Here is a 13,595-nt window from a genome sequence, read left to right on the forward strand (position 1 = left end):
ACATGGGGGCTACTTTGTAATGGAAACGAGGAAAGGTGTAATCATCATTTGATGACTAATAAGGGGTCACATTTTAGTCTTTGAGTAGTTAATGCATCTCCTCGACATTTTCTGTGTCTTCACTTATTATTTTTCATTAACCTTTCAGATATTTTGAAGAAGTTCAATCCTAACATAAAGGGATTCTCCACCGGTACTGGGAGCCAAAACCAAATGTTTAATGTTGCAGTTAGTGGTGCCAAGGCACAGTAAGTGTATATATTATATTGTACATGTAGTCCGTCCGTCTGTTTGTGGGGTGGTGCAGGTACTCACATTGGTATTGTCACTACCCAAGCTCCTCTCAGTCCACCTCCACTAGGGGTACAGGGCATAATTATATGGACAGGTGCCCCAGATCATGTAGGTTTAGTGACAAAAGAAATGTATGCCCGGAGTAGGCTCAGGCATGGTAGCGCAGTACAAATACAGTTAAAATGAATGCGCATTGCGCCATCTCACCAGTTAAATAAGGATTCATTTTTATTGCTTTCTGTTCCTACTGTACAATAACACAGTAATGCGCCTCAATGAGGAGCAGTATTTTGCAGGGGCTCCCATAGCGCCCCCATGCCCCTTTATATGCCATCTGCTAAGCATGCCCCTAAATAGGCCATCAGAGCCCCCTTATGCTCCAGGCCTTTACATGCTATCACTCCTCCTCCACATGTCGCCATCACCTGATCACCCATTAGAGCGCATCAACATGCGCCCTGGCTGCCTTTTTTGCCATAAGACTGTAACACATACATTGTAATTAAATACCATGGCCTGGCTTGTGTGTGACAGAGACAGTCTAGAACTTTGACTCTCTTTGCCGTACCAACTTGTATCCTCAATTTCTTTGAAGCGTGATGGCGGAGGCTGAGTATCCCGTCAGCTCCGCACTGTCTGCGACAGTTGGGTGTAGTGAGGGGGGTGTTCCTCGCAAAGAACAAAGTTTACCAAGCCTGCCGATACCAGAAACAGAGCATGTTTTACAATCTAATTAACTATCAACAGGTTAATTCACTTAATTCAGTAGTGTAAAAATTATTGTTCATGTCACACTAATCTTCCACCCTGGTTTTGGAGACAATCCAAGTAAAGGGTTCAGAAGAAAAGGCTATGGCCTATAAGCCAGATTCAGGGATGCACACAAAGCCCATCGCGACCGCATCCTTGTAGGCGGCTCCTGTGCGCAAATATGCTGATTTCACAGCCGCCAGGATTTTATAGACACACACCGATTTGTTCCGGAGTGTATACAATGGTCAATTGATGTTCAACGCCATATTTTTTTAGGAAGGATTCCACATCTGTCTTTAGATATTCTCCACCATTGTCAGATCTTCCGGTTTTTAGTCTGTGACCTGTTGGATATTCTACAAGTCTCTTATAGTCTGCAATTTTCTTCACTACTTTAGACTTCTCTGAATATAAAATGTGTGTTATTTTTGTGAAGTCATCAATGAACCTTATGAAGCGAGCAGGGCCCTCTTACCTTTACGTATGTCTTTTATGTATGTACAGTATGTATGTCTTTTACAACCCAGTAAAATGTTAATGTTGATTCAAATTGTAAAGTGCAACGATATTTGCTGCGCTATATAAGAAACTGTTAATAAATAAATCTATATCCATTAAATGACTTGCCATCTATTGGACCACACACATCTGTATTACTATTTACTAACTCTAATGGTGCTTCAACACTGCTTGCTGAATTTGGAAATAGCTGACAGCTTTGTTTTCCTGTTATGCAGCTTTCACATAAGGGTTTCTCTGTATCAGTTACTGATATTCCTGTAACTGTTCAGTAATTTTTTAAAACTGTTATATCCAAGGTGACCAAATCTTCTGTACCAATGTTCCATAGACTGTGACTCAGTTGTCATTATTGCATAACATTGCTGTGTGTCAAGGACATATAATTGACAGCTCCAGGTACCTGTTGCTATTAAGGCCCCTTTTCTGTTCCATGCAAAGCACTTTCCTCTTGCGGAATTTACTCTGTGATCTCTTTGCTCTAGAACACTGATGGCTATGAGATTTGTTCCCATCTCTGGTACATAAAGCAAATCTTCAATGTCTATGACTTTAGTTTTAGTCCCAATTTTCAAGCGATTGTAACGGTTCCAACCTTTGTAGCTGTAAGCACTTTATTCTTATATAATCACATGCGACTAGTGTGGTAAATCACTCTTCATTGCTGCTGAAATGCATGGTAGCGCCTGAGTCAATATACAAGCAATCTTTTCTACGGCTGTCTGTGGCACTTAGGTCCTCATTCAGAGGCGTTCGTTAGATGCAAGCGGTCGCTCAGAATCAGGGCGGCCGCTTGCATCCTGAACGGCCGCCTCCTGGTGATCGTTAAGCTGTGGGTTAACACCCACAGCTCTAACGACCGACATGGATGATGGTTGCGATGGTCAAGACCATCGCGATCATCGGGGCTTACGACCAGACCCTAGGGTAGGATCTGGGCACTCGTAAGCCCCAGGGAGCTTCCTGCTCTGTTCGAGCAGAAAGTTCCCCACTGACATCAGCAATGATGTCAGTGGGGCCGCCCCCAAACGGCAAGCGTTCTGACTGGAACGCCTCAGTTTGGCCGGGCATGCCCCCGGCCCGCCCAGCAAATGGAGCAAGCTGTCACTCAACATCGACAGCTTGCCCCGTCTGCTACGAGACCTCTAACGACGGAGCGCCCGTCATTAGCCGGGTCTCGCACATGCGCTCGACGGAGCCGGCTCCGTCGTGCGCATGCGCTGTGGGGCAACATCGAGTCGGTTGTGAGTGCTCAGTGCTCACGACCGACTCTGAATGAGCTCCTTAGTGCTAACTCATCTTTGCCATAGCACTTCTAATTCTGCACAGCATTTAAATTTGTCTATATTCAAATGCTTTGTGACCTATTTTTTGATTCTTGTACTTACATTTTCTAAGCTTCTGACTGTTAGGGTCTGATTCCAAGATGTTTGCTGATGAAATTGCAACTGAAACTTCTCACTGATCGCAATATGCTAATGCCTTCCAAAGCCTACCCAAGTGTAGGGACGATGTACAACAGTGCAAACATCAGTATTATTGATGCACCCCTGCACCCCACGCAGTCAAGTGTGACCTGTCTCAAACACTGCGTCTCTCCTGACACACTGAGAGCTCTCATATTCCGAAAGAAACACAAATGGCTAATGTATGCACACCAATGGAACAGCATTTAAATGGTCAAACAGGCCTGCATTTTTGTAAAAAACCCCACCCCTGTTGCCTCCACCAAACATACCAGTCACTCAACTTGCGAGTGAATCCTAAGCGTGTGCGTAATCGCAATGCAATCGCTGCGCGTGTGGGACACTGTGCCACTCTAATACAGTGACAAGTTGGCGCTGCGCATAAGCAGAAGTACAGTGGCCATCTTGGTTAGGGATTGAATCCTCCCTAAAGGAGACAATATTGTATATGCGCAGTAGTGCTCTACCTTCTTCTTAGTTGGAGGATCTTTTATGGGATGTGTGGAATTCTCCTAATAGGACAAGATGGGAGTCCCTATCCATTTGTCTACCATTCAACTGTCTAAACTACTATCTATCCTTTTCTCAATGTAGCTACCCTCCAGGACAGCACTGAGAGACTGAATCCAGCCTGAATTGTGGCAGGTGCTTCATGCAGACCTAGCCTGGCCTCCTCCTGGGTAAATAAGGAAGGCATTTAGGTTTGGCAGTTCCAGGTCAAAATTGTCACTACACTTCAGCACATCAGGCAGGCTTCAGTCTACGTGCGCGAAGCTGCCATCTATGCAGGCCTTGCGGGAGCATGTATTTCTGCCTCAGAAGTTTGCAGTGCAGTTTGACACAGAATCTGAAAGGACTCTGATACATCTTCACTTCACAATGGAATTTTGTTTGGACATGAGCTTGGCAATACTATATTCTTGATTACAGGGGAGAGAGTTTGTTTCTTTTATCTTCCACCTATAAACCTTTGGGCCCCTCCTTTCATTACTTTTGCCCCCAGGGCTGAGCAAGGCATCATACCATATCTCGTGGTCAGGCCTCCACACCCCATGTAGGTTGATCAAGAGGTAATCATTCCTGGTCACCATGATATCTTGCTCCAAGTCCATGTACCATCCACATGATGGACACCTCACCCACCCCAAGGGCTCCTGTAGAAAGAGCTCATCTTCAGAGACAGGTGGTTAGATACCAATCTGGATGCATGAGTGCGGGGGACCATATTGGGGGAATATGTTATAGATCTCTTGGGACTTCCCCCAAAATAGTTCTTCATCATTGGTCTACCTACTGTACAGACAACAAAAAGCATGCACCTGGCTCTTTTCCAGGGTCACAATCCCTGTCCTAGTGAGTCATAGATGTTTGGGATTTTACTCCTGGTTTTTTTTGGTTCAGAGGCCAGATGGATCCTCCAGATCCATTCTCAATCTGAACTCCCTCAATGCTCACCTGCGCATGGATAAGTTGCTGAGGTATGTGGTGAACAGCATGGTCATGGATATCTGCATGCCCCAATCTGGTGATCATGACCAACCTACTCAGAACCAGGAGATTGATGGTCATCCCTTAACTGGAAGGCCTAATGAGGTTACTCAAGTCGGTAAAAAGAAAGGGAGTACACTTCATCCTGGTGGCCCTTGACTGGCCAAGGGGTCATCGTATTTAGACCTTCTAGGTATGGTAGAGTCTCCTCTGTGGTGCCTACTACTACGGACTTTCTGGCACCTAGTTTTACCTAGTTTGGCTTTAACAGTATGGCTATTGAAGCTGCTATCTTAAAGGCAAATTGGTTTTCAGACAACATTGTCCAAACTATAACCATGGAAGCCAGTTTCTGCCAGGATCTATATTTCTTGGTGTGAGTGGATGGAGTTACCCACGCCATGCTTTCAGCTATCTATATGGGGCTTACGCCTAGGCTGAGGTATATGAAGGCACACTAATATATATATAACTGCAGGAACTTGTTAGACTAGAAAACATCCCATGCTGTGATCATGGTTGAGGGGAGATATTCTCCTACACAGAGCAGTCGTCCTGTCAGCAATCCCACTGAAGTACCCGGCAGCCTGCAGCATTATTTAGAAAATGTCTGATAACATAGAACAATAGCTGTCACTTAGAGCAAATGTAAATGCAATGTCAGATATCTCAATGTCTGGGAGTGTATAAGAACTTTGTCATGTACATTTGTGACTGTCATTAGAAACTGGTCTAAGTGGCCCTTTCATAGTGAATCTCTTCTTTAGACGCTGCCTATAGTTTGTATCATGTCGTATCTTATCACCTAGGAACATGACATCTCAGGCACAAGCTCTGGTACAGAAGATGAAGGAGAGCTCTGTGAGTATGACCTAGATGGCAAAGTCGCCCCCTTTCCAAAATGACAAGTAACCTAACCCCCTACCTCTAAAGCTCCCCATATTCCCTGCTGTTCCGCCAGCACAATCATTCTGGGGGCAACTGAAAGAACCGTTCTTGTCTAAAAAGACTAAACGGAGCATAAAAATGATAGTTGGGAGGTCTGTGTGTACATGCCCCCTCCCGGCTGTTGCTAGTACATTGGTTTCTTTCCCTCCTGTATTTTCCACCAAGGACATTGGCCCTCATTCAGAGCCGTTCGCTATTTGCGGTCGTTCGTTTAAAAACAAGGGGTGGCTATTCAAATGATCCGTACGCACATTGCAGTCTGTTCACACCTCTAAGCCTGAACGAACGAGCAAAACATACGCTCGTTTATTTGTTAAAAACGCCCCCTGGCCGCTCGCACCATACGTCATGTCCGCTATTTATTAGATTAATCGAGTACATCGACCAGCGTATGAACTGCTCGCTATTCTTGTGGTTGGTGTTTGCTACCACAAATTTGCGAGCAGTTCTGGCTATAAAATAACCCAGTGACGTGGTCATTGACGCTGCTGTTTTAAATATACACACCCATAAAACGCCCATTTTGACCTTTAAGCACGCCTGCGTTCGGATCTCCACTCCCCATTTTCAAGCACCTTCCCCTGTTACCACCCACATACGCCTCATTCTGTCACTCAAAATAGCAGGCACTCGCTATATAGCGTACAAACGATTTTCGGCCGCACTGACTGGTTCGCGCATGCGTACTAAAAAGCGTACGCATGCGCAGATGTGCAAACATCGCTCGGAACGAGCGTACTGCCGCTAACGTGCGGCTCTGAATGAGGGCCATTATACCAGATCTGTGTTGTATCCAAAAGCAATTAAAGTAGACAGCTTTTGCTCAGGGAAGCCACAAAGTCGTACTTTGGTAAACGTTACAAGAGGACATGAACAAACTAATACAGTCATCAGAATGTTGGAAGCCCCTTTACAAAGGGTTGTTCATCTTCCAGTTGGTGGCCATCCCTAAATGGGATGAGTCAAGCTGCCTGCGGTCGAAATGCCGACCACCAGAATCCAGACACTGAAAACCTGGCATGGGACTAAAGATAGGTGTCAATACCAATGCCTATTATTAGCCCCACGCCGAAATCCTGATGCCCGGCATACCGAACGTAGGTTAGCCAGAAGTCGCAAGCAGTTAGCTGCGGGAGGTTAGGGTTAGGCACCAACCCCGGAGTCTTATGATGCAACACGTAACAATCAGCCAGCGATACGATATCCTGGTGTGCTGGAAGATCGATTTCAACGATCGCGGGTCCCTATAGTAACTTGCTCGATATCGAGCAAGTTGACCTGCATGTACGGCCGATGGACGATATCGCTATCGTCCGTACGTGGCCGCGCATCCCTAGTCGTTGGTGAGTTGGTAGGGGTATCGTTATCGTTCAAATCGCTCATTTATATCGGTATGTGTGTACACACCATTATGGTTATGCACCCCCAAGTGTGGGTTGGGGGGGGAGAGGGGAGGGTTAAATATACTTACCAGCCGGCGTCAGGATTTTGATCTGTCTGGATTTGGACCGGCGGCTTTTAAGCCGTCAGTATTTCATACCCAACCCCCCTAAACATTGACCTTGCTCAGCCCATAAAAACCACCTATTGTATTAATTGGTGGTTCTAAAGCAGTGAGATAACTGCTCTGTTGCCAATGCTTGTGCTAATCTAAGTACTGTACACTCTGGGCAGATGAACACCCACAAACCACTGCGTTCTGGAAAACGTGATATAACACAAGAGCCTCAAACAAGCAGCAGTAACACAGATGTACAAATGACGCTCTATTGTTTCATCCTCCATCAGGTTATTAACTTCAATGAAGACTGGAAAATAATCACAATTCTTATTGGTGGCAATGACCTCTGCCAGTACTGCCAGAACAGGGTAAGTGAATGATTACATCACTGTACAATAGTATTTTCTTCGGGGTTCAGGAAGAGATGTATCCAACCTCTAAAGAGAGATGCCTCCACTTGTCCTCGTTAGAAGGTCTGATGCGCCTCCTCTCAGACACACAGGTGCGTTCACTGGCCGATATAAGAAGAGCATATCTCATCACAGGACTATTCTATTACTGCTCACTGACCTGGTCTTCAGAGAGATGTCATATTCCTTTCTAATCGATGTTACTAGGAAACGTTACTTTGTCCTTGTATAATGTCACGATGAAGGCGGTATATTTTGTGTTGAGATTATGGGCCTGATTCAGAGGCGGCCGCAAACGCGTCTTCGTCTTTATGCCAATGCCGCATTTTCACACAACTTGCAGCGTCTTAACGAGTTCATTCCCATCCCTGTGCATATTTAGCTGCACCATTGACACACCATCGAAACTTACACTAGCCCTATGACAAGTGCAGTTTCTACGTCTGAGTATGGCGTTCTGTGTGACCGGCTGTGCGTCTCCGAACATAGCCGCTTTCAGCGGCACGCCCGTGTCAACTTCGCCACCCTCCATGTTACCTCCCAGGAGCGTCCACTAAAATTCTGAGACTGTGCGCCGTGCAACTCAGACATATGCACAGGTTTAAAACATCAGCCATTTGCGTGCGCCATCAACACAGCGTTCCCCCCTGATACAGCCTCTATGGGCCTGGATCAGACGTGTGCACACTGCTGATGTCTGACGCAGTGGAGCGATATTTTGCTGCTGCTCATGCGTCCAAGTCGCACTGCGCATGCCCCCCGATTGTGTCCGTACAGAGTCTCAGTAGTGATTTCAGATGCACACGCAGAGAAGTGTATTGTAAATGTAGTTGGCAGTGACAGGAAGGTGGCTAATTGGACGCATGGAGATGCTCACATGGGAGGCGATACTAGGACGATAATAATCTGCACCTGTCATAGAACTTGTGCAGTGGTTGCCACACCCCGTGGTGACACTCCGGGGGGGGGGTGTCTTTGTAGTGTGCCGACAAAAGGGGCATGGCCTCTCGGGAAGGGGTGTAGTCTCATGGACAGGGGGATGGCCTTGCGGGCTGAACCCCCGTTTTAGTCCCGGAGCCGCCGGGGATCAGTCTGTGTGCAGTGCCGGCTCCCTCAATGTATCAGGAGCAGGGTGCTACACATAATACTACAGTGCAGCACCTGGTTTGGTGGGTGACACCCGCGTGCGAACCCCTTGCGACGCCACTGATCTTGTGCAAGTTTTGATGTTGCGACCGACGGCGTCTAAAGATGCACCAATCGGTATATCAGCGTGTACGGATGCTGACAGTGGGCGTCACAGTCATTGCACATTGTTACGCACGGATGTGAACCAGGGAAGGGCTTTTAGAGGCATTGGCACAAAGTCGCAGACGGGCGACTACCAAAAGTCGCAGACACGAACACACATGTATACAGCACGCTGTACACACATGTAGACAGCACGCTGTACACACGTAGACAGCACGCTGTACACACATGTAGACAGCACACTGTACACACATGTAGACAGAACACTGTACACACATGTAGTGGGCAGCACAGATGGTGTAATGGTAGCATTACTGCCTCACAGCACTGAGGTCGTTGGTTCGATACCCACTACGGCCCTAACTGTGTGGAGTTTGTATATTCTCCCTGTGCTTGCGTGGGTTTCCTCCCACACTCCAAAAATATACTGGTAGGTTAATTGGCTCCTAACAAAATGACCCCTAGTGTGTAAGTGTGTGCGCATGTGATAGGGAATATAGAGTGTAAGCTCCACTGGGGCAGGGACGGATGTGAATGGCCAAATATTCTCTGTAAAGCGCTGCGGAATATGTGTGCGCTATATAAATAACTGGTAATAATAATAATAACATGTAGACAGCACACTGACTGAACACACATGTAGACAGCACACTGAACACACATGTAGACAGCACACTGAACACACATGTAGACAGCACACTGAACATACATGTAGACAGCACACTGAACACACAACTAATGATCTGACTTTCTTTTCAGGATCGGTATTCTCTGAGGAATCACATCCAACATCTTAAACATACGCTGGACATATTCTACAATGAGGTACAATGAGAAGCCTATGGGATACTATTTTCACAAATTCTTACAAATCTTCCATATCCCTCTCTGTCAGCCCCCGCCCCCCGGTGACACATGCACCAGCCCCCGCCCCCCCGGCGATACATGCACCAGCCCCCGCCCCCCGGCGACACATGCACCAGCCCCCGCCCCCCAGTGACACATGCAACAGCCCCGTCCCCCAGTGACACATGCACCAGCCGCGAATGCGCAGAATGCGCCGAGGACCCGAACCAGGAGGCAGTGTGATAGGGTTACACTATTACACTGCCTCCAGCTCTTCCCCAGGACCAGCTCTTATCTCACGGCAACAGCAAAATAGTACATGTGCTAGAAAATATTAATTTTCACATTGCAGATTTACACAAAACTATTATATTCGCATTAAAATATGCGTTGTGATAGATATGCCTTTATATGAGGAGCAGAACAAATATAGTCCTTCTGATCACCAATATATTTCATCAGCTATTCTCCATTTTATTCATGTTTATTCCTTTATTCTTCTGTATGTGATGTTAGGCTCAGCTCCTCTCCCTGTCTTACACCCAGCCGTATGCTTACCACACAAGATTAAGTTTAAGGTGGTCCAGAGCTGGCCCCGGGCATAGGCCATACAGGCTAATGCTTAGGGTACTATTGCTTCTGGGGATTACCCAGCTGGCACTGCAGCCAGCCACCATGCAACTGGCTGCAGTTAAAGGAGCACCAGCAAAAGTCTTGCCTAAGGAACAAAACTGGTCAGAACTGGCTCTGGTGGTAGCTATCAGTGGCGTAACTGGGGGGGGTCAAGCTAGGCACATGCCAGGCCCAGCAGAGGGGGTCTCCACCAGCCAGGGCAGCATATCTGGAAGTTGCTGTTCATAGAAGAAACGTCCCTCGACAATCTAGCATCCTGCTTTGTGAGTCCCGCCATCTCCTCCCTTCAGTCATATTCACTTTTCAAAATAGAGTCATATATGGGAATCGAACCTGTCACTTCATGCTTTGCAGTCAGACAGCTTGCCAATGACATTACAGGAGAAGACTGTGAATTCTAACTATATCAAGCTACTTCACATTCTCTTCCATTTAAAATACAGTCATACCTGGGATTCAAACTGGAATGATCCCACAGTGAGGAGAAATGGTGGCCCCCATTTTCCAGTGGCCACACCCCTTCTGGCATGTGGTCATGCCTATTTTTCAGCTTGCGCGCACACACAGTTGGGGGGGGTGGGGGGAATGGGGCATTTTTCATCTTGCCCTGGGTGCCAAATACCCTTGTTACGCCTCTGGTAACTATACCCGCTGTATAAATTAACTATGCTAGCTGAGAGCAGCAACTGCATTCTGCCCTTTTTATATAATGCAACTATGCTGTGAGTGAAGGAAGTGGAGTGTGCTAATGAGCAGTCTCCAACAAAATGGCTCCTCAAAGGACGCTTCTGTTCCCTTACCAAGATGGCCACCGATACCATAACTACAGTGCCATATTGTTTACTGTGTATGAGCGTTACAGTGGAGGACTTCTGTCCTCCCCTTAGCTACTGAGGCCTGAAACATCTATCAGCATATGACTGCTGTTCCAGCGCCTGCACCAAGACCGCAATACCTGATACAGTCACCGGTATACTCATTGTTTCCTACTTTTTAAATGTCCTCTCTGGGAGATCCTGGCGGGGATGTCAAACTTGGTGGTGTGGGGAAGTGGTGTCAAAAATATGGTGTCATATACTGAAAATGAAGGTAAATCACAGAACACTAAGAGGGTGGATACGAATGCAAGTCCCATGATGCACAACACAGACCAAAATCCCCTTCCCAGTGTTCGGGTTCATCTATTGTTAGCGTTGTTAGCCGGACTGACACATCACACACACCTCTGGTGAGCAGCTGTGCGGTGCCGTGCATAGTCAGGAGCTTTGTGGATAGACTGGGTCCTGCCCCTCCACCAAAAGGGAATGGGGCTCAGTGTCAGTGAGTCCCACCGGGGATCACTTCGGCCCCCCAATGGGCCAGTCCGACCCTGAACAGGGGTAATTGCAGACACATTGGATGTTAAGTGGATGGAGCTTGAAGAACATGTAGCCAAGTAGGGCATTAGAAGGTTAACAGCAGCACAGAGTATTTCATTAGGTTTGATGTGGAGGTTGGTTTAAAGCTGTAGCCAGTACGAGCTACTAAATGGTAAAGAGCACCTGTCACCATCTTGTGTATTCTGTGGATCCTCCAAAACCCCAATAGCATAAGAGCATCCCTCCTGGGTATTCTTTTGATCCCCATATTTTTCACAAGGTACTGAAGACAGGTCCACTTTAATACAGAAGAGAGCAGCCATGTCCCCTACCTGATGCAGGAGATTGTAGGGTCACCCACCTCTGTATTTACCAAGCTCCTATGTCCGACCTGTTATTTTTTTTTGGTCTCCACAGATTCCCAGAGTTTTCGTGAACCTGGTGGAGATAATGGAGGTGGAGGGACTGCGCACAGTCACCTCAGAGGACATAGGCTGCAGCCTCTTAAAGCCGTAAGTGTTATTATATCACAGTCCGGTTTGGGGCTCTAGTGTGAGGGAGATTTGTGTTATCAGAACTGGAGACAAAAACTTTCACTTTGTTTTCGTTTAGTTTCCTGCAATTTATCTAATGTGGTTAATTTAGTTTGGTAAAAGAAAACTGTTCCAATTGTTTGAATGAAAGACATATTACGACACAAGGTCATTGTGTTTGCAGAACCGGATTAAGGCCCTGATTCAGAGCCGGATGCTCTGACCAGAGCGCTCGCTCTGAATCAGGGCCCACCTCCATTAAAATGGAGCGTCCTCCTGGACGCTCGTATAGCTGTGGGTCACCACCCACAGCATATACGAGCGTCCAACAAGATGGTCGCGATGGCCTTGACCATCGCGACCATCGGACTTGCGATTGAAACCCTGTGGTCGGGTTTCTCAACCGCAAGGCTAGGAGTGATTTTGGCTCTATCAGAGCCAAAATCACTCCCACTGACATCACTAGTGATGTCAGTGGGGCCGGCTTCAGACGGTAGGCGTTCCCATAGGAACGCCTCCGTCTGGCAGGCACGCCCCCGGCACGCCCACCAAAGGGGGCGTGCTGTCAATCAACATCGACAGCACGCCCCCTTTGGTGCGAGACCCGGAGCGATGGAAAGTCCTTCGCTCGCCGGTTCTCGCGCATGCGCATGACGGAGCCCCCTCCGTCGTGCGCATGCGCAGTGGGGACCATCGACCCACTTGCGAGTGTACTGCCGCTCGCGAGTGGGTCTGAATGACCCCCTAAGACCTCATGCGGCCACTAGGCACAGGGCCGGATTAAAGGCAGGGCGACAGGGGCGGTCGTCCGGGGGCCCCCACACATAGGGGGCTCCCACACACTGTGCACTAAACATTTTTTTTTTTGCAAATTTCAATGAGAACAGCGCTGCTGTTGGTGGAGGCGTGGCTTCAGTGCAGAGCGTGGACGCTACGTGCTGAGTGACAATCACAATCTCACTCAGCCACGCTCTGGACTCCTGCTGACAGCCTGCCTTAACACTGTGGAGCCCTGCAGTATTCTGCCGCCCCCCTGTTAGTATGTGCCTGTCAGAGCCCGGTGGTCATAGGGGGCCCGGCAACCCCTGCCACTTGTCCGCAAGTAGGGAAGTGTTTCAAAGGGTGGATTGCCCCACCAAGAACACGAGCCGCCTCAGAAGTACCCTGGCCGGGCCGAGGCCACCCTAATCACAATGGGTGGGCGGGCTGGGCCAGGGGTGCAGGGTGTAAGTGCCCCATGGCTGCACTCTGTCCTGACCTGACCCTATCCGCGGGCTGGTGATGGCGGGAGGTGAGGAGCAAGCAGATTCCAGACCGGAGCCTGTCTGCGATCTTCCGTTTCAGTCAGCAGAATTGATGCGGCTGTGTTAACTGCCAGGTATGAGTCAAACACAGCGTGCAGCCGCGCGGCTCTGTCTCTTAGCTGTAGCTGAAGTGTCCCTTGGCTGGCTCTGCCTCCTCCGGCTCCTTCACATTTGGCACAACTAGTGCAGCTGCAGCAGCGCTGACAGAGTGCACTGTACAGTCTAAGAAACCCCCTCTGTTACCTCCCGGTTGGAGGGTGGGCTGCCACTGGAGACACCAGGGCTAGTATT

General features: G+C 48.0%; 1 protein-coding gene across 1 annotated transcript in view; it reads left to right on the forward strand.

Annotated features, from left to right (window-relative positions):
• LOC148532315 (phospholipase B1, membrane-associated-like) overlaps positions 1 to 13,595 on the forward strand; it is a 177,854-nt gene that overhangs the window by 149,317 nt on the left and 14,942 nt on the right. Inside the window, exons 45-49 of the mRNA XM_088467995.1 lie at positions 149 to 248; positions 5,330 to 5,381; positions 7,257 to 7,337; positions 9,390 to 9,455; positions 11,885 to 11,979. Coding sequence (XP_088324121.1) covers positions 149 to 248; positions 5,330 to 5,381; positions 7,257 to 7,337; positions 9,390 to 9,455; positions 11,885 to 11,979 — 394 coding nt within the window. The remainder of the gene's footprint in view (positions 1 to 148; positions 249 to 5,329; positions 5,382 to 7,256; positions 7,338 to 9,389; positions 9,456 to 11,884; positions 11,980 to 13,595) is intronic.

The sequence above is a fragment of the Taudactylus pleione genome, unplaced genomic scaffold (assembly GCF_031769625.1).
Source record: "Taudactylus pleione unplaced genomic scaffold, aTauple2 ptg000079l, whole genome shotgun sequence".
Lineage (NCBI taxonomy): Eukaryota > Metazoa > Chordata > Amphibia > Anura > Myobatrachidae > Taudactylus > Taudactylus pleione.